Source organism: Oreochromis niloticus, linkage group LG8 (genome assembly GCF_001858045.2).
Source record: "Oreochromis niloticus isolate F11D_XX linkage group LG8, O_niloticus_UMD_NMBU, whole genome shotgun sequence".
NCBI classification, from domain to species: domain Eukaryota; kingdom Metazoa; phylum Chordata; class Actinopteri; order Cichliformes; family Cichlidae; genus Oreochromis; species Oreochromis niloticus.
Window position 1 is genome coordinate 26,791,697 of NC_031973.2, and position 25,187 is coordinate 26,816,883.

The 25,187-nt window shown below is 39.1% G+C and overlaps 1 protein-coding gene across 4 annotated transcripts in view; it reads left to right on the forward strand.

Moving 5' to 3' along the window:
* LOC100708226 (CASK interacting protein 2) overlaps positions 1-25,187 on the forward strand; it is a 53,754-nt gene that overhangs the window by 9,698 nt on the left and 18,869 nt on the right. For all 4 annotated transcript variants that reach the window (XM_013273845.3, XM_003438488.5, XM_013273851.3 and 1 more), the window contains exons 3-7: positions 14,957-15,008; positions 18,865-18,962; positions 21,252-21,397; positions 21,840-21,935; positions 23,997-24,130. In XM_013273845.3, coding sequence (XP_013129299.1) covers positions 14,957-15,008; positions 18,865-18,962; positions 21,252-21,397; positions 21,840-21,935; positions 23,997-24,130 — 526 coding nt within the window. The remainder of the gene's footprint in view (positions 1-14,956; positions 15,009-18,864; positions 18,963-21,251; positions 21,398-21,839; positions 21,936-23,996; positions 24,131-25,187) is intronic.

Below are 25,187 nucleotides of genomic sequence, written 5' to 3' on the forward strand. Positions count from 1 at the left end.
GTTGCTATTAGGGAGTGATAAGCTCAGCCAGTCGTTTTAAACACAAGTTGTCTAAACAGTTAAGTGAGGAGTTCTTCATATTGTGATGCTGTTACATCCTGCCCTCCACACAGACCTTGCTGAAACCTGAATCCTGCTTTAAAGCTGTTCTGTTTACATATCTTTTTAGAGTTAGTTAGCAATGCACATAAGAGGTAATAATGACCTTGTGCAAATAACACTTAAGCTAAAAACAAGCGTCATGTCTTTTAAGTAAGTTGCGACTGAAAAGCAGTGCTGTTTTGAAACAAATTACAGTAATCTGCTGCTAAGGATATTATAATAGCTTTATTGCCTCTGTGAGCTGTGTGTCCCAGCCTCTCAGCCTCAGCTACTGCTATAACTGTTTATTAGTGGGTGCAATCGGTGGTTTAACTAGATTCCATTTTTTTTTAATTCAAAGATTCATCTCAAAACATTTGTCAAATATGTTAAAAGTCTGAATATGAGCATTACTCTCAGCGTTATCTCTCTCAGTGCTGAGTTTAGGGACCTCGTGATAAAGCTGCCAGTGAGGGCTTGTCCTGAAGGGGATTAGCGATGGCACTGTGGCTGTCTTGATGGACAATGAGCTGAGAAGGGAGGTTTCTTCTCTTGATTAGCCATCTGCTGACTTCAGGTTAGGTGTTCAGTCAATTTAGCTGGAATTACCACAGCCGTTTTCTTTTTGCTTAGCTGTTGCAAGCAAAGTGTATATAAATACACAGAAGGCTGTAGGCTGTGGCTAGCCACTCAGATTCACAGCTTGACCCGTAAAGTAATTTTTATGTGGGTGTTGTTTGCCTCACCCTGGAAATTATTACTAGAGGTTCTTCACAGGCCTTCATGATTGTAATGTCTTTCATTGTAACACATGCTTGCTTTTATCTTGACCCTTGGTCCAGCCCACCCGTTTGTCATAAATACTAAATACAAGGTTACAGTTGGGCACAGAGCAGCAGCACAAAGACAAAAGACCATACTGTGCTATTGCATGCCCCTTTAGATGCGTATATAATAATACTGATAGCTCACCCAACAGATGTTATGCCAAAAAAACGTTGCAGGATTATGTTAATTAGAGGTTGTTTTTGACTCATTTTTGATTAATTGACCAGCCCCAGTTTAGCTAATAATCGCCAAATATCAGCAATAAATTATACCACCTGCTGCACTTAACTAAAACTGATATCTTAGAGTGAAACCTATATTTATATATTTATATATTTACCTAGAATGTTGAACCTATATTTATCACCAAGGTGAGGGTGGGTGGATTGTTCTTTGGCAGGCATGTGGTCAAAAATCTCCACATACTGACTATATTGGTATAGACCTGTCACAGATACATTAATATAGATTTAGACCTTATACCTAATAATGGGAAAAAAAATCTTTGGGGTAAAATTGAGTTTGTCCAACAGCATGGTTCTGACTTTGTTGTTCAGCTCAAGCCAAGATGTTTAAAGAGCCTTTGGTCAACAAGATCTATGTAGAAAAAGTAAAATTTACAAACTTGCACTTGCTCATGATCACAGAGGTTCTCTGACGTGGTCCTCTCTGTGCATTGTGTAACAGTTTGCGGTCAGCTCTCCCAAGGCTGCTAACTGGCCTGTCTTCACCCATAATGGTGGCTGTGGGTTAGTGGGGTTGCTGTTTTTTTTGTGTGTGTGTGTTTCAGTTATTTAAAGTTGAAAGACTTCCATTGTAAAAAGACTGATGTTCAAAAATCACATGAAGTTTGTTAAGTTTTAACCGTGTTAACATTAAGATGAGAGTTGACCAAAATAATAATATTTGTTTATTATTATTATTTGTGGTGCAATAGGTTTGCCTTAATGTGTACATTGACTGATTGGCTTGGTTGACTTTTTTGGAGGTCTGTGTTTATTTGATGAGTCGTGTTTCTTTTTCATGGGGTAAATGTTCAGAATCAATTTGATGAAGCACTAAAAGACTTTAAAACATGTCAGTTTTTATTTTATTAAAAAAAAATTCCATGTAACAAAAGATGGAAATAAATGTAAATAAAAAAAATATTGTGTTCTCATTAGCTGTTTTAAGCATCATTTAGGGTATTAGAGCACAAGACAAGGTATGCTTAGAATTAGTTTGTGAACTACATTGCTGAAAAGCTATTGAAAAATGATCTAATCTTTTTCAGTGTACTCTAAATAAGATCAGACAATACTGCACAAACTACATTTTAAAGAAAGTTGTGATTCTTGATGTTTTAGAAAGTGGAAGTATAGAAAGTTTACCACTTTGCACAAACTACTTTTTAACACAATAACAGTGACATTTTGTGAGTCATGTGCACTCCACTGACATTTTTATGGCTGCTAATGAGACCACTTGTTTCTTTGCTGGGGAAAAGCACGGTGAAACTTATTGCAAGAAATTGGGCTTTCTGATTGGGTGCTTGCTCAAAAATTCTGCTCATACTACAAAAAGAAGTTCACACTCTATAGTGGGCTTCCTACTGATTAATGATTAATGACCTTTCTACAAAACCATATAATTTCTAAACACTAGTTTTCTAAACAAATGTGGGATTGTCCACTGTTAGGATTTCACATGTTTCACATCACACAGCAAACCACATCTACAGTATAGTCTCATTAAATAGGGTCAATACTGTGGTCTCATTTAAGGTCTGTTGGTATGTCTGTTCCATCTCAGTTTGACATGTTTTCTGTTTTGTTCTGGGCTGGTTTACAGTCAAACTGGCATTTTACATACAAAGTTAAACCTACAGATGTACAGCTCAATCCAACCCTAACCCTAACATTTAACTACAATATTTAACTGCAAAAATTAGGTGTGAAAATACCTAAAACATAAGTCAAAAAAATGGTTAGTTCATTACCAGATCTCTGGAGAACACATATTGAGAAGACATATTGAGGAGCTCATTTAGCCATTTAAATCAGCTGTTTTGGATCAAGGACACATCTAAAACCTGCAGGACACCGGCCCTTGAAGTTCTCTGGAGTATTATCTTTCTAAAATGTAGTCTTAAATTAGATGAAAATTAAAAACTTAACTTTTTCAAAAAATGACAAGGATGGGGTCAGAATTTTCCTTAAAAATGGTAACGAATATCGAGTATTTCCTGGGTTTCAGCATCAAGTTGGAAACTAGCATTGTTACAACCCTTATAGAGTTAGATCTATTTTAGGATGAACAATAATTTCCATAGCTACAACTAAGATCTATGCAAAAACCTGCTCAGACAACCTTTATGTAACAATTCCTGTTAGAGGTATCGTAAAAAAGTGTTGTGTGTATAGACAAACTATTATATATGTCAAGAAATGTCTCTAGCATGCCAAAGTTAAGTCAGAAGAATCCAAACCTAATGCTTAGCTATAAAAGTCTTGGTTTCAGCTTGTCTTTTCTAAAAACAACCCCCACACACCTCCCTCATCCCTGTACCTTGATTTAGGGATAACCCGTCTGGCTAAATGTCAGATTAGAAGTCTGTTAGACTTGAACAAATCTAAGAAGTGTGTCTGTGCGTGCAATTATCCGTCTTTTTGCAGACTGCCACATGTGTGCTGTGTTCTTGAGTATTAATAGCTCATCCAGTAGTAGCACATGAATGAATTTCACTTCTTTAACTTTTGTCCCGACTCATTAGTTTTAAGTCTACAGCAGCAGGGTGCTGTAGTTAGCCCATTAGCTAACCGGCTAACTGGGCTAATCAGTCTTCTACTTTATTACCCAGACAGCTGGGTGGCAGCCAAGTAGTGTGTGACGAGCTCTGGAGTTCACCTACTCTTCTACACACATTAATCCTGACCCCTTTCCTTCCCTGACAGATGGGATAGCCTGTCTAGGATTGCTATTTAATTACTAAAGTAATTAAGTAGCATGTGTGTGGTTCCAATAGACAGCACCACTTAATCTAGCACAACTAGGCTTTTATTACATGCTCCAGGCAACACATAGTTGGAATTGGAACTCATCTTCAGGTCTATTATTTATTTCTTGCTAAAAAAAAACCAAGCTGCCAGTCAGGCAGGTGTATGATTGTGGCATTCAGATTGTGGCTACGGTGTCGCTGTCTCCACATGCCCTGGAACAGTTTTCTTGTGTTTGGATATGAATCTGTGATGAGATGAAAGAGAAGAATTCTGTATCTGTAGGCAGCGTAGTTTGACTTTGTGGAATTACTTGCGTGCTTGTATAGACAAGGACATGTGATTGTCTGACATGGAGGTGTTTCGGTGTTTATTTACTGGAACGTGTATGGACGAGGAGCATACTTTCCAAATGCATCTTGTAGCTAATGAGCATCAGCAGGAGACGCTGTTCATGTTGCTTTGATCCTCTCAGTTTTCTCATTCTTTTTTCTTTTTAATACATTCATTTACATTTTATCATTTGCGACTCTTCATGTCTCTTCCGCTGATTTGAATGCAAATAAAAATCCCATCCTGTGCTGGCTGCTGACTTTGTACTCTGTTCATTGTAAGAAGAACTGCCAGGATAACAGGATAACAGTGTCTTGGATGAACAGATCAGTGTGTGTCTATGTTAGGCATCTGTGACATGGAAAGAACAAGCGGATCTGATGTTTTTAGGTTTTCATTTTAGTCATTTTTCAAATTCTGGCTTCTCAACAGCCCAACAAGGATGCCGAAGGATGTGAGGTTTCTACGATGTGAGACTTAAACTGTAACATTATTAGAACTTTATCACTTTATTCCAGTGCCTTAAATGTTTTATGAGTGGCTGTCAAAAACTCTTTTCCCCACTTTGTTTCTATATTTGCCTATAGCTGAATGTGGAGATGATTCTCTTCTTTATAATAATAATAATGCTGATAATTATTTTAAAGATATTTAAATAGGTACTCGAAGCACAGATAGTAATGTGAGCGTCACATTGTAGCTGAGATACATTTGCGTTTTAGCCAGGTTACCTCTAAGCTTGCAAATGGAATTCAGGTCATATGAAATAGTATTTTTTTCCCATGCCTTCTGTGCTTACTTATTTGATATATTGATTAATATCAAAGCAAATGAAATGCCAGTTAATTAGTATGGATGATGGAGTTTGTGTCATGGCTGTTACGTTTTGTTTGATTAGACAAGTCCATGGTGTTGTAGCTTCTGTCCTGGTTCGTGTCCTAAAAGAAGAGTTTGGGATCTTATTGCTAATTTGCAGAGGAGGACAAACTGAGCTCTCTTCTTAAGCTAAATGAGAAATATTACAGCTTTTCCATCTGTGTAGTAGAGTCGGGCTTCATGTAGCTGTAGCTGCAAGTTCAATAATCATTTGATAGTTAACTTAGTGGAAGGGGTCAGTGAGGATAGTAGCAGATGGTCAATTGATTTTTGTTTTTTACACCTCAGCAGCTGGATTGGAAAAAGCCTCAAGGCTGTGCTGCTGGCACGATTTTGAAACTGGAGTGAGCAAACAGCTGGTGGAAGATGAGTCATTCAAACTGCACTTTGTGTCTTTGCTTGATAACAGTAAATACACAACAAATGACCCAGGTAAGTTACCTTCGAGGCTGTAACCTAAGTACAAATGAAATAAACCAAATATAGAGAATAAAATTAAAAAATAAATACGATTTGCAAAAACAGCTGCACATAGCAGACTCCTTAGACAACTCCACATCATCAAAGAGCTGATGGTTATGAGCCAGCACAAGTTGTGCAAGCAATACACAAAAGGTTTCCAGGCTGGTGAACTTTTGGTGAACCGGTCTCATATTTCCTCTAGTATTGGGAACGACTGCCTCGCCACTCAGCGAAGACAAAAGAAAGAGAAAGGAATGTCTCCTTCGTCAATCTATCGTAATGTTTTTTGTTATTAAGAGGTGTTTCAACGCTGGTATGTGGCTCTTCCTTTGCCTCTACAGTGGTAGATCTGTTCTCCATTTGTGGATTAACGTTTTAGCTGGATTAAATTGTTGGTGTGATCCCAGCTTCTTGGTACTTTGAAACAGTTGTTGGATTGGCTGTCACAGCAACATATCCGGAAGGTCAACCTTACTAGGAAGCAGATTTATCCTATGTAAACAAGATTACATTACTTAAATAATGTTGCTTTGTAAAATCCTTCTAGTCGTGGCCAGTGTTGGGTAAGTTACTTTAAATTAGTAACTTAGTTACATTACTAGTTACGTCTCTAAAAAAGTAACTCAGTTACTTCAAGTTACTTGTTACTTTCAGAGTAACTAGTTACTAGGGAAAGTAACTTTGGTTTTACTCAGAATTCTCTTGTTAATGTGTTGCTTCCGTAACTGGATACCCAGCAAGATTGCCAGTCTTCTAGCTTGCTTACTTGCCACAAGTGCACTGTGCCACCTACCAACAGAAAGGAAAAAATAATGTGCACATTTCCACGAGAGAAATCCCACGCCTGGACCGTCGTTGACCGCCGCCATGATTCTAGCCTGCTTTTTACATCCAACACAAAAACTGCAGTCGTGGTGCTTTTGATTGTACTCAGAACTTGGAAATTCTGCCTTCTGAATAGGAAGATGTAGGTAACACCAGACTGCAGATGAGCTGCATACAGAGCTGGACTGGGACAAAACAATTGTCCCGGGCATTTTGACTAGAGACCGGCCCGCCATTATAGGAAAAATCGTAAAGCCTTTGAATGAAAATAAACACTGTTGTGACAGTGATGTACACTGTTCTGATGGTATATATGTATCAATCTATCAATCGTTTGTTGTAAGACTCAGATAATTATTTTTTTAAAAGCGAGACATTTTAAATGAGAATAATAAAGAAAAGTATTTCTTTGTGCCCCCCTTTCCCTGTTAATGCCCTACCTGGCCCCCTGGCAACACTTTGCTAGACCCGCCCCTGCACAGTTACCAGCTGTCAGCTACATAGAAAAGGATCCTGGTGTTATTTGTCTCTCAGAAACAGTTCATAACTTCCCTTCAACTCATCCATGTCACCTAAAAGGTAAACCTGTTTCTCCATCACCTGTTCAGCTCTGATGATTCAGTAAGGACATCTCCTGGTTTCATCTTCATGTTTCCCTCTCACCACATATCCAAACCGATATCATGACCAGCAGCTTTACAGCTGTGGCTCCAGCAAACATCAGCTGATACTAGAAATTAATATTAAATAAATTCTAACAACAGCTGATCAAGCTTAAACGTGCTGCTGTTGTTTAACGCGACATCCGCTGGTTTCCTCTTTCTGGCGCAAAGTGGGCGATAAATAAACAAGAGAGAAAAGCCGATCAGCTGATCATTGATCAGTTTCGTGATTGAAGTAGAAACAGGAGAGAGAGGGGAGAGAAGAAGAGGCAGCTGTGCAGCTTCAGCTTTGTGTCTTTTTCATTGTAACTGAAGTCCGGGACAAACTGTGTTCCTTTTCACCTCAGTACGAAACGCGTAATATTTTCTCTGAATACCAGACGATTCTGTTTTTTACGGGACGGTTGGCAACTCTAATAATTAACGTATGAACAAAATAAAGTTCAACATCAGTAACATAGCACCCACACAGCTGTATAGAAACTCCGTCATGCTAGCTAGCACGCAGTACGAAAATGTCAGCATACCGAAAATAAACTCCACCTAAACTTGGTTTATATCTGACTCAGATAGACTGCAGGTCATAACTTCTTACCTGAAGTTCAGTTCACCTGACACGCGGACCGGCGGCCGCTTCGGGTCTCTCCTCTTGCCTCCCTTTTCCTTCATCCACCTGCTGGCCTCCACCACTTGCTAATGTTATTGAATCTGTGGAAGCTCCGCGATATCCACCACACGAAGTAACGAGTAACGAGCCTATCTAAATCCCAGTAACGAGTAACGCGTTCCTGGTTTTGGCATAATAACTAGTTACCGTGCTCGTTACCACAATAATAACGTAGTTACTGTAACGCGTTACTTAATAACGCGTTAGTCCCAACACTGGTCGTGGCTGCGCCATTGATATGGGAGGCCGGTTGCAATTGTTGCTTTGATAATAAAGAAAATAATCTGTGATTGCCGTGATGTGTTTGTGTATCCTGACTGATCATTTAGAGAGGTGTAATGTATTAGCATTCTGTAATAGTGGCTAAATTATGGTACTTCATGCAAATGAAATGGTACTTATATAGGGTTGTTAACCGAATCCAAACCATAGCACAAGGAGCAAGAATGTCCACTGACCTATCTTAGCTGAAATTAAGCCTTGGACATGCTGAAAGGATGCGGGAGGCATCCTTTCAGCATGTCCAAGGAACAATTTCCCCCTAAAATCCAGTATTTATTATGTGCACCTTCATCTTTTCATAACTCAGGCCTCCATGTTTATAAAACATGGAGACTGAAGAAGTCACTTGGATGAGTGACGAAACGTTTCTCCCACAAAACGCTACGTCCAGATGAACAGATTCCACTTTTGGAGACTCCATGTTTATATCACTGTAACTTGCTTGGCATCACTGCTGTGAATGGATGAGTGTGATTTGTGACACCTAACCACATACAGCAGTTATATGACCAGGTCTGAGAGCACACTTGTCCATCACCTGTGTATTGGATCAATTCCTTTAAGGTTACATTTAAAGTGTACTGTGCTGGATATATTTGTATAGCTATCAGGTTCATTTTCACAACAATTATAGCCTCTTTTAAAGCATAGGGACTGATTACGGGGTTTTTTTCTATTCCACCCAAGCAGATAGGTACACACTGTACTCGTAATGCTAGTGTTTCCTTACGTGCTTCTCACAAGTGAATGAGAAATTCACTCTAAGGGTATGTTTGGTTCAAAACAAGATGATGTCATTCGGACGTAATTCCAACCTTAAAACCTGATCTCAGTTGATGGTCATTCACTAGAGAATACAAAAGTACTACCAAAGTACACCTAGGAAGTAATCATTCCTCCAACACCAATATTTTTTGTTATTTTTAAAATAGTCTAACAGAGCTTCAGGTCTTATAGTTGTAGGAAGAATGCATGAAAAATGAAGGAGGGGCAGCACAGTGACTTGGGTAAACATGATTTGAATGGTATGTAAAGTGTTTAGTTGCTAGGGTGCAAGGTTGACATGTTATGTAATATGAAATGTACAGCTGTGCGCATGTCTCCTGTGTACATTTACACTGGTTCATGTGCACGCTGCACAACAGATCTACTTCATTTCCATACTGGCTTATTGGCAGAGAATATTGAGTGTGTCTGACCTAGTTGCCAGCAGCACCATGGGAGATTACTTTCTTCGTTTTTAACAATGGAGCAAATTTATTGGATAATGCAGCCTGGAGCTGTTTTGATATTAAGGGTTTTTCTCAAGACCCAGTTCAAGCGCTTATTCTTATAGCAAGCGATACAGCGCTGGAGCAATTGATAAAGAATTGATGAAGCCAAAGTGTGTCACTTTGCAAGTTTGGTGTATGTGCATGCCCTTGGGTGTGTGCCGTGTGCTGTTTACAGTCCTGTCTTTAATGAGTAGTTTTAGGAAGTTCTGCAACTCACTTGAACGCGCAGTTCTCATTTTCATTCACTCATGTGCTACATTGTGTCCCTGCACAACCGGGGGTAAAACAAAAGGTGTTCTGTTGCAGGTGTTTGTCTGCTAGGAAACCCCATTTGGCTCCCACTCAGTTATGTATTTGAAGACTCATGGTGCTCTTGCTGTAGGGCTTGTTTGTCTGTACAGGCAGATGTATATACCTCTGCTCAGCCAGCTGCATTAATATGCATTACATGTCGGGCTGTGGAGCTATGCCTTTGCAGGATTATACCTTATTACACCTGACAAGCTGCTGTTCTCTGAGGCATATTAAATGGACACACAGTGACACTTTGGTCAATTCCAAATTTGAAGTTTCAAATTGAATGGAATGTCCACCTGAAGGAGGATATTATTGTAAAATCCGAGGTGAAACTAGTAATGACTTTGGAAAGAGTTTTGAACAATATGGCAGAAAGATTCAACTTTTCCACTTGCTGATAGCATCATTTTACTACAGCGATCCTCTGGTGTGTAACTGGTAAGTGTATTTTTCCCAGCAATAGTAGGGGAACAGTCTAGAAGAAAAAATGCGCCATCAGGAAATGCACTGCATTCAAAACTTTACCTAAGTAAAAATATGCAAGTTCCTCATCTATGAAAAGTACAAGTGTATAAAGATGAGCTTATTTGAATGACTGTACTTTTGGGTGGTTAAAGTTGCAGTACTGCATTATATTTTGACACTGTTGTGTGAAAACCACCAAGTTAAAGTTATACGACCTCAAAAAATAAAGCTATTTTTCAGCTTTTTTGACATTATACATACATACTTTATGGAGCCAGAGTAAAGCAGGGTTAGCCTCTGCTCTCCCTTGGTGGTTTGGTTTGAGGGACTGTATTTACCCTCTCAGTAATCAGTGCACTTAGATGGATGTGCTCCTCAGATAAGTGTTTCCCTTGATGAGGTCTTTACCACAACTCATGGTGGGGGCGGTTGTCCCAGCCCACAACTCCTAAATCAAGTGTCCTTCTCTGCTGTTGTAAATGAGAAGTTGGTAAGGGTGTAATTGGGTTTGCATATTTTGTGGGATAAGTCCATGGATTTTTTTCCAGATATAGAGGGAAAACTATAATGACATTCCAAATAGACTAGCTTGCAAGTAAACATTGTGATTAATGCTATGTTTTTGTCAAAAGGCATTTAAAAGACTTTTCTGTCTTTCTGATATCATATTGAAAATACAGACACTACCAATTATGTAATTGGCTATCTGACATATTACATTGCAGTGTTGCACCTTAGTACTTGCTGCTGCTTGCTTAAAATGGAAAAATGAAGAAAAACTAAGTAGTGAGGTAGCAGTACTTGCTATTTTCTAGCACAGTGTACAAAAATGGCAATAAACAGCATAAAACATGATGTTGTTTCTGGGTGAGAAGAATTAAGCCAATGTGGACAAGCCTCAAATTTGTATTCTATCTGAAGGCCACCATTTGGCAATATTATATGTACTCTTTCCTATTGAGTTTATGGGATTTGACATGCTTGTGGGTCATATTGACTACAAAATTGTCTGTTTTAGAAATCTTGGTCATACTGTGTTTCATTGGCTCAATGAATAATTATTTTTTGATCACAAGTGAGCTTGCAGTTTTGCAGCCAGACGCACTGCTTCCTCAAGTCTAGTTTTATGGAGCCAAGATGGTGATGGTGAAAACGCTAATCTCAAGGCTTCAAAATGGGATTTAAGAAATCAGTGGATGACTTCATGGTATCTGCTTCCATCTTTTATATTGCTAATGTGTGTAGCTCATAGACAGTGTAGCGTATAATGACACACTCTTGGGACCTGGAGGAGAACTGCAGCATTTTTGTAATTTTTTTTAATAAAGGTTCAGGTTACTGCCATCAACGTGTTATCTTTTGCCAGCATAGAAACAGATATAAACACAAGTGTGTATTTTGGCTTTATGCATTTTTTTTTTTTACGCAAGTAGATGATCAAAGCCATTTTAAACAGAGTTTTGCAGCCGTAAAAACCAAACCAACACACATCACTGTCAGCTCCAGTCTTGTTGAAGGAGACAAAAATAAGGAGGCCAGCTTTTTTTGTTCTCTCTTTTTTTTTAAAAAATTTATATTTTCCAGCCAGTTTTCCCCAACATAAAGAGGTTTCACAGCCGTGCATATACTCGTCTGATCTTGCAGCAAGACTTTCAACAACTCATTTACATGTTTTCTTTCACCTCACACATACATATACACTAAAAAGAAACTTCCCCCTCATATTACCTGAAACTCATTTCTCCTCCTGCTCATCTCTTCTGATTGTTCCTCCACTCTTCCTTCATCTGCATTCTCTCCACATCAAAGAGCTGAGATCCCTTTTTTTCTGTCCGGGATGCTTGAGCTGTTGTGAGAAAGATGCAGTGGGAACATGACAACAGTAGTTTTGCAAACTGCTAATGCATCTGGTGATGCTATCAAAACACAGCACTGTGGGTTTTTGTTGTTGTTGTTGTTGTTGTTGGGTTTTTTTTGGCTCTGTTTATTCTGGCAGAGGGTGTTCACATCAACATCTTCTCATATGTTAGTGTTAAATGATTTCATTTGGTCTGTGGACATCAGCTTTCAGGGAAGAGCAGACACCATCATTTCTCCATCTCTGCAAGAAAACACAGTACTTGAGAATTACTACATCTCTTGTTACCAACTCTTAGGAATGACGTTGAGTCAAGATGCTGCTAATTGGATGTATGCTTATGTGAAAAGGAGGCCCTTGCTGCTTTTGTGCAAAGAGATAAAGAGCTAGGGCAGGAAATTCAGGAGGCCACAGTTCATAGACAGCTAACATGTAGGATTTCATGGTGGGCGTGCTATGTTAGGAATTCCAACTCATGTTGTAACTAGAACTCCTGAAAGGCTCTGTTCTTTCCTGGTAGCTGGGACATCTCAGACCCCGCTTTGGCACTGAGCCCAGCCCCTCTGTCAAATTATCAATGTGCCTTTTTGTGTTTTTGGACTCTTGTTTTTATGTGTCTTCAGCAACATCAGCTTTACAACAGGCCTGCACCTAAACTAGAACTGCTGTAAAATGTACAGAGCAGCGTTAGGTGTGACTGTATTGATTCAGTGTTCAAACACTCTTACTGATTTCCTCACCATGAAGTGAAAATTTCTAATTTATCCACTGAGGTTTCCTAGAAGTTACCCAAATTGACCCAAATAAGTCCGTAAAGGTTAAAAAGGATCATTAACAAACTAAAGTTTTACAAATAAGTTAAATTACAGGATCACATTATTTTAAAATCTAACTCCAAATCATTTTCTCTTGGTGACTTTTTTGGACTGGAAAATGAATAAAGACAGATTGAAGAAAGACAGAAATAATATTTAATCATTGCTTCATAGGTCTATCTTTTAGGAGGGTGAGGGGTAGCAGTGGCCAGCATTTTTAGAAAGCTGAGTTCAGTTTTACTATCCACACCCAGATGTAATTTCTGCCAGAAACCACTTACCCCCGCCCCCCAAAAACCCTTCAAGAACAGATGAAAGATCAAGCATTTGTTACCTATCAGTTCAGAAAGGATTACTAAGCCATGTCTAGGTTTTTTGTGACTCGACTGAACCACGATAAAAGCCATTATCCACAAATGGAGAAACCTTGTAACAGTGGTGAACCAAAAAGTTAAAAATTTTTTGAGGTCAAGTCAAAACGCTTTTTCTCATATAGACCTTTGTAGAACCATATTATAGATAATCTTTTTGCAACCATAGGTGTCACCCCCTGAGGTTGTAAAAGAAATGCAGGTTTAAGACACTTCCTTGGGTTCACTTTTCAGACCTGTGGGCTACATCCTTCTAGGGATGTTCCTGGCAACTAATTTCTTAGTCGACTACATGAGGGAAAAAATGAGGTTAACCAGCTCGTCTAAAACTAAGAAACACTCAGCTATTGAGTTAAATTTGGGAACCTTTAATAGGACAATGTCAAAAACTCAAACACAGGTATTTGAAACCATTAATCACAATTAAAATGTTAACAATTACACTAAACGACTTGTACGTCTGGTACCGAATAGTGATAACAGCGATTAATAGTGTTGTCGACTAACCGCACACATCCCTAATCTATACTGTGTTCATCAACGATGTGGTCATTTTTTTAAAGCTATGAAACCTGTTATCCATCCGTCTGCAGTCTGCTATTTGGCTCAAGCACTAATAAAAATGGTTGCAGCACAGGGTGGATGTCACAGTTTGCAATGATCAACTGTAATCATAGCTGTAGAAACAGTGGACTATTGAGTTGATGATGGCAATGTTTCTGCAAGTGCAACAATTTTTCCACACTTCTGCACACTTCTACAGACACACACACACAGTCACATGTGATTTTCCACACCTGTGTGGGAAAACACAATGAAGGGAATTGACTCAGATGAATGGTGCTGATTTAGAGGGCCTGGTAATCTGGTTCCTGTGTGGGTCCTTGGTAGACAGTGGAGCCTTTACTTTGCCTGTCTCTGCTGTAGGATGAGAAAGAATAGAACTATGTGAGGAGGACTTAAATTTCTTTTTAGATGCTGAAGATGGATTATATTTGCTATCGGAGTGTAGTTTGGTATTAAGTAAAATGTGCCATTAAGGGTGGAGTGAAGCATTGGGATGATGGTGAAATGTGACCAGATTTGGATATTTAGAGAAAAGAGTATAAGATGAATTTAGTTCTGTCACACTAAAAGGTCTGACTTTGATGTTTTATCAAAATTTTTAAGGGTTCCTGAATAAAATGTATTTATTTCATAACCACTAAACCCGTTTGTTGGCAACTACTCTTCAATTTGCGGTGCATTACATCTCTAAAACATAAAATATAGTTCAATTCAGTTGTCTTGCCATATTCCTGAGTCAGGAATGTGGCAAGACAACAGATCATGCAATGTAGTCTGTTTTGGAGTGCTGAATGAATGAGTGAGACATGGAATAAGAAGCACCGTCTCTTCCAAGGTGAGTGGGGAACAAAACAACAACAACCTGTAGTCAGTTAGGAAGACTGAACTGGTATATTTGCACCAAGTATATCTTTTATCTGTGCATGCTCGAGTTTTTTGTGCTGTCACTCTCAGTTTTAAGGAACTGTGATAAGATGGCGATGTAAATGAGGGTAAATCATATATTTCTGCAAGGTTGAATGATTTGTTTATGAATCATTTGGGTCCTGTGAGGCTGTCAGACGCACTGAGATGGGGAAGGGTGAGGCAACGGGAGGCGAGGAAAGCTCTCCATTCTGTCAGGGATGTCAGGTTGTTTGATAAAGGGAGTGATGACAGAGAGAAGTGCAGGGGAAAGAAAAACATTTTGAGAGCACACACAGGTTTGAGGGATTTGTAAAGGGTTCTGAATAAAAACAAATAGAAAAAATCTAATATGTCAGCAATTACCTGTTTTTGACCCTCTTGTCATTTTGTCCATGTCTGGGTTTTTTTTCAGAGCTGCTGGGCTCTACCAAAAGGCTCAACATCAACTACCAAGACTCAGATGGGTAAGAGGAGTGCATGTATGTACGTGTTTATGTGTGTCTCAGCGAGACATGAACATGAAGCTGAGTCAGTGGAATGCAATGGAAGAGTCATTGTTTCTTGATTGACATGCAGATTGTGTTCAGTCTTCACAGAATGACTCACAGTAGAATCACACGCATGTACTGACAGAATGTCCTTCAGAGCTTTTACCTCACTCTTTGTTTTCCAATAATGTTTGCTAGAGCTTGGAGTAAAATGATTCTTTATATTCACTTAGATTCATTCTGACTTCCTCCAGAGGTTTATAGAAGATCTTACCTTTATTCCTGCAGTTTAAGGCTACAGTCACTCTATGGAAAACAGTGACTGGAGACCACCGAGCAACATTATTGGAACCATATCCAGTCAAAGTGGTTGCTTTGAAGATGTGCATCAGGTCTGAGACCGCTCTTATTCAGTTGCTGCCTTCAAAGTGACTTTGGTGCATCATGAAAATAAATCATGAATCATGAATCAGAAATAAAACTGTTAAGATGGAGTCAGTCTGGTATCAGCTTACGAATGAACAGGGTTAAGTTGGCACTATATGTTTATAATAGTACCATAATTAACTGTGATAAATCTCAAATCTGTTGCTCACTGTTTCTGTTTGCATCAGAACTGCAGTGCGGTACAGAACCAGGGGCAGGCCCGCCACTGTCAGCATATTGACAAAATAAAAATGAAAACAATGAGAAGAGGCTGAGGAAAAGAGAATATGTTTAGGATATAAGGATGAACTCTGCTCTTAGAAAATGCTGGCGACTGTGTTGCTCTGAGAACTGAGACTCAGGTGGAGCACGAGTTGCTTTATTACTATTCCTCCATATAAACCTGAAATATATGCATCACTAGTGACTGACACAAAACATTTATTTATTTATTTAAATTTTTCATTTTCATTTTTTTTTTTTTTTTTTTTTGGAGAGGCGGTCACATGCATATATTCACAAATTAGAGAAAAAAGCTGGTGGTACATACAGTGACATGTTAGTTTCCTGTGTCATCTACAGGAGTAGGACACCTGCTGGTATTAATTATTGAAGTTAAGTGGCACAACTCACTATAAGCTATAATAAATATATATATATATATATATATATATATGTATATATATATGAGATATATAAGAGATATTTGTTATGCACTAGCACCTATTGAGGAAAGTAGGAGAAAGTGTGTGAGTGTTGAATGTTGCTTTGTGTGTGTGCACTGCTGAGAAAGGACACGCAAAGATGCTTTCATTGTGTTCTGATCTCTATGTATAAATTAAACTAAAAGCCTAAAACACTGGAAAAGAAAGGAAAACAAGGTGTACTATATCATTGTGTGTGTGTTTTGCAATTTTCCTCCTCTCTTCCTTAAAGTGTTCTGTTTAGTTCAGTTCTGCTCTGTTTCAATTAAAAATCTCAGTATAATTACAGAGCAGGAGTATGTGGAGTTTGGCTCAAAACACTCAGAATGAGAACTGAGTAAAGAGTAACAGGACAGAACCCAAACTTTTGGCAGTGCACTTGAGCTATCCATTTGATGCATTTGTTTTGATACAGTTGATCTTCCCTTCTATATCGAATTTAATAAACACTCTTAGCGGCATCTACTCACATATCAGATGTACAACAAGGTTTTCCATGTGCTTTTCTGTGTTAAAGTTAGTGCAATTTATACTAAATTGAATGCCACAAACATTAGTAACTCATTGAGTCTTGACTTGGAGAAATAAATGATGGAGAATGACTCTGACTAATTGCAGTGTGTTGGCAAGCTGCCTGCCATTTATAAGCTAGACTACAGTTATGTGCAAAGCTTTCTGGGATTGATTGCAGCTAGTCTGAGTCCAACTGAGATAGTTTTGAGGCAGGTTGTCTTTGCAGTCACCTTGTGACCTAAACTGCTGTCCCAGGGGTTGAGGGCTGCATGCTCTCTTGGTGACTGGGTCAGTTAATCGTCAGTTAATCATTGTAACTAGTTAGTTCATTCTTATAACGTAGCATTCAGAATTGGCTTTCTTAGAGCTGGAAGACGCAGTGCCATTGTTGCACCAATGTCCTAACTGCACTGTGTAGATATTTTTAAGGCCTATTTTTATGTAATCTTTAGGCAAAAAAAGCCCAAAGAATATGAAAATATGAAACGCTTCATGATGTCTGTGCTCCACTGTGTCCACGTGTTGCCTGGTTATACTTCTGTGATCAGCCAGTGTTGGTTGGTTACATATGTTTTAGTCTTGTTTGAAGACATTTGTGGAGAAATAAACTGTTCCCATTAAGGCAGCTGTGAGTCAGTATTGTACTCTTTTATTATTTAGATTTTTTGTTATAAAGTAACCGCTTTTGATTCAGTTTGGCTCTTCTGTTCATCCTGTGTAGATATGCTTCAAGGACGCACATTTTATGTAAGACGTTTACTGTTTTTCCCTTCAGATGTATTTTTGTAGCTTTATCTCAGTAGGCCTTAAAACACGCAAAGAATCTCCTTTTCCAGACTGCAGTTTGAGTCTCAGTCTACGTGTGATGTGATTCTGTGTTGACTTAGACCCGCTGCGTGTGTCTACATGCAAGGTCAGCGCAGTGTGTGGGAGGCGACATACAATAGGGGTGCTGAAATCAAACATGCATGTCTGCGACAACACGTGTGCGTGTGCAGAAGGTGAACAAATCGTCTGCTGTCACCAAGTCAACATTATCCCAGGAAGACATTTCTAGACGTGTTTGTAGAGATTCACTGTAACTGATGACTCAAGATGAGTAGACGGGAATGTGAAAGAATAAATGGTGGTATATGTGTGCTGAGGAGACATCTGAATAATGTGAGTGATAAGATATGCCATCTCACAGTCTGCAGATACAGAGTCGAAGCTTCGGGTCTGCTCTAAACTCTAGAAGATCTTACAACTCAAGTTTCATCTTGTTTTCTTTTTTTGGTGCACCTGGCTTCTTTTAAGCTAACTGTACCTAATAACTCTGGATTTAAACAAAGGAGACAAAATTTATATATTATTATAGTTTATAATAAAAGTTTATATTAATATGTCGAAATACACATCTTGTATAAAAGATGGATATAGTTCATCGATTCGTTCTGAACTAAACATTTTGAAACCTGGACATTTTATGCCTTTTAATGCTGTAAAGTTCAACCTTTTCACATGGGAGTCTGTGGGATTTATTCACGTTTTGTGCCAGGAAGTTGTATGTCAGATCTACATGAACCTGTTGCATAATTAACTACATGAATTTGTAGTAAAAAAAATTATCTGTTGTAACTACATAAGTTTTGTTTACGAGTGAATCCAGGTTGCTCGTGGTTCACTAAAACTAAGGTCTTTCACAATGACCGCATAAGGCTGTGACAAATCACCTGAAAGCCTGAATGAAGCAGATATTTTATCCCCAGGTCAGACGAGTGTGTCACAGCTTCAGCTCTGGAGTGTCAGTTTTTGTGGGAATGTTCACTGTGTTTCTGTCGCCCCCAGAAAAAGCAAAACTCATCACCAAAGAATTTATGTCTTTAATTTCTCCCTTAGTCATATATATCGTGACTTGACAGACACCCAGAGACAAATGCTTAGATTTTATCTCTGAAGCTGTGATGAACAAACACACGCACACTCACACATTTTCAAATTATGCACACACATACACCGTCGCACCCACTTTATCAGAATTAGATCAGAAGGTTTGATGTGACCACACACATACAGATCCGTTTACTGTTTTGAAAAGGTCTCACTGTAAAGGCAACAGGATAATTTATTACTCTCTCATGCCCTCATCTGTCCCTACTCTTGATCTGTCTCGGCCTCCCTCCATGTTTTTCCTCTGTCTCCTCTCGCAGCTTCTCAGCCCTGCATCATGCAGCTCTAACGGGGACCATCGAGCTGCTGTCTCTGCTGCTGGAGGCCCAGGCCACGGTGGATATCAAGGACATAAACGGTATCATGATGGCAGAACAGCTTTGCTGGTTAACCCAGTGTCACCACGCAAACCCACAATTTAGGGGGGAAAAAATCCCAAATGTTCATGATCAAGAAGTCAGTTGAGGTTAAATTGAGCATGAAACCTCTTCACAAGTTTTCTGACACTCTCAGCTGAAAATAAATTTGACCTATATGAATAAATGTGATTCACTTTGAAGTGGCTGCAGTGCTAATGTAGATATCCTCAGACTCCAAGTGGAACACATACAGTTGAATCTGGCAGCTTGGCTCCTGGAACCAGAGGTGTGTAGAGCTCTTGAAGCATGTCCTGCCAGCTTTTCAGTTTTGTTGTATCAACTGGCCTCAGCAGGGGGCGTCAACCCTCCTTTGGGCTCCCTATAGACACAGAAATTGCAGATTTATAAAAAAAATGTTTTAAGCATTGCTGACAGTCAGTGCATGGAAACAGAATAGCTGTATATCCTAATCAGCTCATAAATAGCAGGCACAGGTGTTACAGTGTAGAAGAGACAGTCACCAGCTTTGGAGTAATGGCTTCTTATGCTGAAATCAGATGATTTTATTACTATATTTTGAATTATAACCTTAACCTTTGATGTAAAGAAACAGAGGAGTGAATTTGTGATGACATGTTTTGAGGATGAAGCTGAGCTGGTGGCAGAACGTGACAGTTCTGCAGTAGCATATACCTGGTGGAAAAATTAAGCATCTATACAAAAGAAGAACGTAAATAAACATCTCCTGATGCATTGATATTTGTACTTTACAGTCCAGGTCACTAAATACAGAGACTCAATAGGTTACTTTGTTTTAGCCCAATAGTGAGGACATAAAATAGTTTACCTGTGAGACCAAATCATAAAATATAGCTTCCATGCACTGACTCTGCCTTGTATAAATTGGGAATGAGTGTCCAAACAAATGGTGACATAGTTGCTGCACGATGCAATAAGACATAAGGACTGCAGTCAGTACAACACAGACTGTGACTGTTTGGAGACAGATTGGCTCCAACCTTGCAATTGAAAGTGGTCGTCCAGAGGTTGAGGGTACAGCACGCTCAACCTCTGTGTTTCTGGTCCAATTAGTCACTGCAACGACTTACCATTGGTTGCTGAATGTGAAAAAATATTCAGTGCAGTCACCGGGCAACCAGCAGTTTTTCCTAGTAACAAGGACTTTGGAATCCTGTTTTTGTTCTACTGTGACTGAGCCATAATGCAACATAATATTGGGAGACACTGGCTCTAACGGCTATATGTAAAAAGTTTGCAGTCTCTAAACATAAGGTGGAATTAGAGCTGTCATGATTTTTCATTTTCTACTCAAGATTATCAAGCTATCATTGAAGAAATTTAAAAACTAGAACGTATAGACAGTAGACAGTAATATCAGTAGACAAATTCACTTATATATGTTTGTTTTTTTAACCAGAAAACAACAGAAAAAGAAAGACAGACAAACAAACAAACAATAAAACTGCTCTCCTCATTCAACATGGCATCATACTTCCAAATCATCAGGGCCCTTCAAAGCTTTCTTCTCTAATATTTGATCTTAGTGGAAGGTTTGACCTCATTTGTCAGACCAGCATATTTGTTTATTTATATCATAAATGTGTCCTTCTGGATGTAAATCAATTACAGATAGCGTTGGATCTTATGGAACATGAAATTATGTTCTCAAATATGAGAAAAAGCTTTAGTCTTTCTGTACTGTGAAACAAAAATTGTTGCTCCAGCCTCTGTACACTTACTACTCTTATATTGTCATTAGAAGTTAACTTAGCAGGAGATTCACATTAACCACATCTAAGTATGATCTCCAGCACTGACTAATGTCCAACCTTCAGCTGAGAATTCAGTTTTCAGATCTTCTTTCCATGTGTTTAACTCCTAATGTGGACTCGCTAGTAAACAGAATTTAAATGCACTTTCTTACCATTATTATTATTTCGATAAGCGTTTGTTAGGAACAGTTACAATAAAAAGCATATTCAAATTAAATTTATACCTTAGTTTGTCAAAAGATATGATGGCATAATGATCTGGATGATAAGATATTAATTAAAGTGGAGGGAGGTGGTGCGTGACCCTACAAAAATAACAATGACAACCTTAGTATATGTATATTACTGATAATTATTATGAAATAATATAATATTTAATTTTAAGTGGTCATGCCTAAGTAGCAGTCTCTGTATCTAATAAAATGAGTTTTTATTAGATACAGAGGTAAAGTTTTTCTCTTTACCTCTTCCCACCTTTTTCATTTCCACGTTTAGGCATGCGTCCCCTCCACTACGCAGCGTGGCAGGGTAAAGCTGACTCTGTTCTATTGTTGCTGAGAGCCGGCGCTTCAGTCAACTCCCCTTCCAATGATGGACAGATACCGTTGCATCTCTCTGCACAGTATGGACACTATGAGGTGGTGAGTAAGCAGACAAACACCAGAGGCTAAAGGCAAAGTTCCAAGGCTTTACCTGTCCTCCCATTTCACTGAAATCTATCCCCTTTGTGCCTCACCTGGTATTGTCCAGCAACAATAGCAGTAATACCATTAATGCATACCATTAAAGAGCCTACGGGCAGTAACGACGAATATTACTTTCTGTGTGTTTGCTGGAATGTTTGAAATGACAGATGCGTATACCGTGCACATACAGAACTTGTTACGTCATACAACACCTACCCAAGCCTGACCTCTTTAGTACACAGAGGCTGCACCAGACCTGTTTTATGTTCGTCTATTCAGACAAACACACACACACACATTAATGAGCATGTTGAGAAGACTGACATGTGAATCCAAGTGTCTAATACATAAGTTGATAGCACTAATTTTACACTCTCTGCCTCTTCTTGGCTCGCAGTCTGAGATGTTGCTGCAGCATCAGTCTAATCCCTGCTTCATGAACAAGGCTAAGAAGACACCACTAGATTTGGCCTGTGAGTTTGGCAGACTGAAGGTATGAGAAGATTTTTGTGGAAGTTCCATATCTTTGATATCTTCTTTTCCAAAATAAGAATGACGTTGTTTTTCTGCAGGTATTTGCTCATAAACCAAAATATTTCCTGTATTAAAACTGATTATAGCATCGCATGAAAAGTTCACACATCTACTCAAAATAAAAATTATCCATTACTTTATTTTGAGTAATAAAAGAATGTCTGAGATCATGTGTACTGAGCACAGGGTTGCTGCAGGTCACTTAAAAAGTCTGAAAAAGTCTGAAAGTTTGAAAATGAAATTTCTTTTTAGCTGGAGAAATACTGTAGGTGTTAAATGTTCAGAAGTCGTTTTTACAGCTGGTAAAAAAAAAAAAAAAAAATCAATGTGGGTTATTTTCTATATCCATAGTTATTACAGTGATGTCACTTGCTCAGGTGACAGACGGATGTAGACACTGACTTCACCGATCGCTTTCCCCCGACACACTAGCTTATTAAAACCACAGTGCAGGTAGATCTGACTTTAAAATTGAGGTCTGTTGCCTGTTTATATGGTATCGAACTATTATTTATAAAGTAGGCATGTCTATGCTTTTTGTGCACTTTTCTGCACTCTAATGTGGACCATAATGTGTACATGTTTCATTTAGTAAGACATCGAGACCTTAAACTCATTTGAAGAATTTAATGAAGTCAAAGATCGAAGGTGGTGAGGAGCTTTTTACCATGCTCCATGCACCTGAAGTTATTTTTGAAACCTACAGTCGACCCTTGGTGGCTGTTAGAAGGAACTGAAGTTTAAAATGCCCCAGTTTTCTGAGCCATATTAAGCCCATCTTTCATATGCAGTCTATGACTGCTCCATTAGCAACTTCACAGTAGAGGCCCATGCACTTACATTACACTACCTTTTAAGTGATGTGAAGAAAAAAAATGAAAGTACAAATAGGAGCGACAACGAGAGAGGCAGCAGGAGTAATGTTCAATAACCATGAACAGCCTTCAGCTCCAAGAGTCTGTTTAGGTCCAGTTCCAGTTTAGTTAGTTTCACTTTAATGTCGTGTACCATCATAGCCCAAATAATAAATGTAATTTCTTTTAATGTTGACCTTTTAATTTAGTTTAATCTAACTGAATGAGGGTGGAACAGTGGTGCGATGGTCAGCAGTGTTGCCTCACAGCAAGAAGGTCCTGGTTTCGAATGAATCAGCTGAATGGTGGTCTCTGTGTTATAGTGACAGATTACAAGGCGCTCGAGTTGTACCCTGCCTCTCACATTATGACGCCTAGTATAGGCCCCACCCCCTCTGCAACCCTGAATTGGATAAGTGGAAGAAACTTGATGGAAACATTTTATTTATTGATGTTTTAAAAAGGTCATAGGAACCCCGTGGTTATTTTTTAAACAAAAAATGTAATAAAGTTAGTCCTTCAGGGAGATGTTGTATACAGGTTTTCTTCATATGTGTAATCCAGTTGTTTGCATATGAGAACACATATTTGAAACGTTTTTTTAAATTTTAATGTGAATGGCCTAAGGCAAACACGAACCTTTGCTTAGACAACAAGGCTGAGCTAAATCGAGCTCGTTTCTGTGAAAGCAGAAGAGGCTTCAGTAGCTCCTTTTAGACTTTGTGAAGAGATTGCATATTGCAGTGTGTTTTTCCTGTGCCTCTGCCACATCAGCGGATAAGCCCAGCTGTGAGATGTATAGCTGGCTCTGTTATTCAGAATTAGACAGACGCACACTTCCCATGCTTGTTAAACGTTCGCTCGTCTGCTCTGAGTTTGCAGTTTGGCTATGAAAGAAAATCGTAAGCTTTGGGCTGTTTTTTGTCACACGGTATTTGTGGGTGTATGCAGAGGCTATGGTATCTTTAGACGACTGCTGAGTAGTGGATAAGCCTCTGTGCTCGTTTAACCCTATATATAAGTCACCATTTACACCCTAATACGTCAATATATATTTTTAGCATGCAACCTCAAATAGCTTGGCTTTGCATATATATATATTTATGTATTACTAATGCTGTAGTTCCTGTCCTGATTCTGCCATTTTGTCTTAAATTTTTTGTTAGGTGACTCAGTTACTGCTGAGCAGTAATATGGTAGCAGCCCTGTTAGAAGGAGAAAGAGGAAACGGCAGCCTGGACTCTCCCTCCACCACCCCCCTCCACCTAGCAGCCAGGAATGGACACAAAGACATCATCAAGTAAACAGCAGCTCAGAGTGGCATTAAATGTTAAACATTATGATACAGTATCATGTAACACAGTAGATTCTGGATTCAATATCCTTTTCCAGCCATTGCTTTTCCTTTGACTGACAGTCTGAGCATCTGTGTTCACAGCCAGCATTTGCACACTGTTGTAGTTCAGCCCTTAAAATAGAAGAAATAAACTCTTAATTCTCAAAGGAATATAAAATGTATCAGGGGGATAACACATGTAACATATTGCAGTGTAATGCACGAATAGTTTAGCTACAAAGTTGTTGTTCAACTTATGCCCGCTAGTTAACTTAGTAGTACTTGCAGTCATGGGAAATAGAAAGCAGGCCCACTTCAGGCAGAAAGTACGCTACAGGAGATTTGCGCACCAAATCATTCAGACGAATGTCACTGGAACAGTCATTCAGGAAGGGCTCAGAGTAGACCTGCTACTCCTCCACATTGAAGGAGCTAGCTGTTTGCCTCCTGGGTAAGGTGTTCCAGCCAGGATTGTCCTACTGGAAGGAGGCCGTGGGGTAGACCTAGCACTGGAGGCCTGCTGGAGAGATTATATCTCTCAGCTGGCCTGACAATGCGCCGACAAGCTGGAGAAGCTGGCTGGGTTGAGGGAAGTCTTCCTCCACTTCTGCTACTGCCCCAAGACCTCACTTCAGATAATCAAAAGAAAAAAATTGGCTAAATTACTTTTGCACTTATGCTGTGCAGTAGAATATAACTTTATTAATCCCTTGGGGAGGTCCCCTCAGGAAAATGATGAAACTACTGTCACTACTATTATACAATAATTCTGCTCCTGCTGGCATCATTCAAAAAAAAAAGGATGCAAAATGACCTTCACCTTATAAATGCTGCTGCCTTAACATGGTGTTTATTAAAGGCAAACTGTAATGGGTAAACTTAAGTCCAATAACAGAACACCACTTGAGTTCAGATTAGACTGGCCGGTCCTCCCAGTCACGCCCCTCCAGATCTTACTGTCGTTACGTGAGCGGTAAGGTCTCTCAGTGGAGTTGCGCTGACATTCTCTGACCTGAAGGGT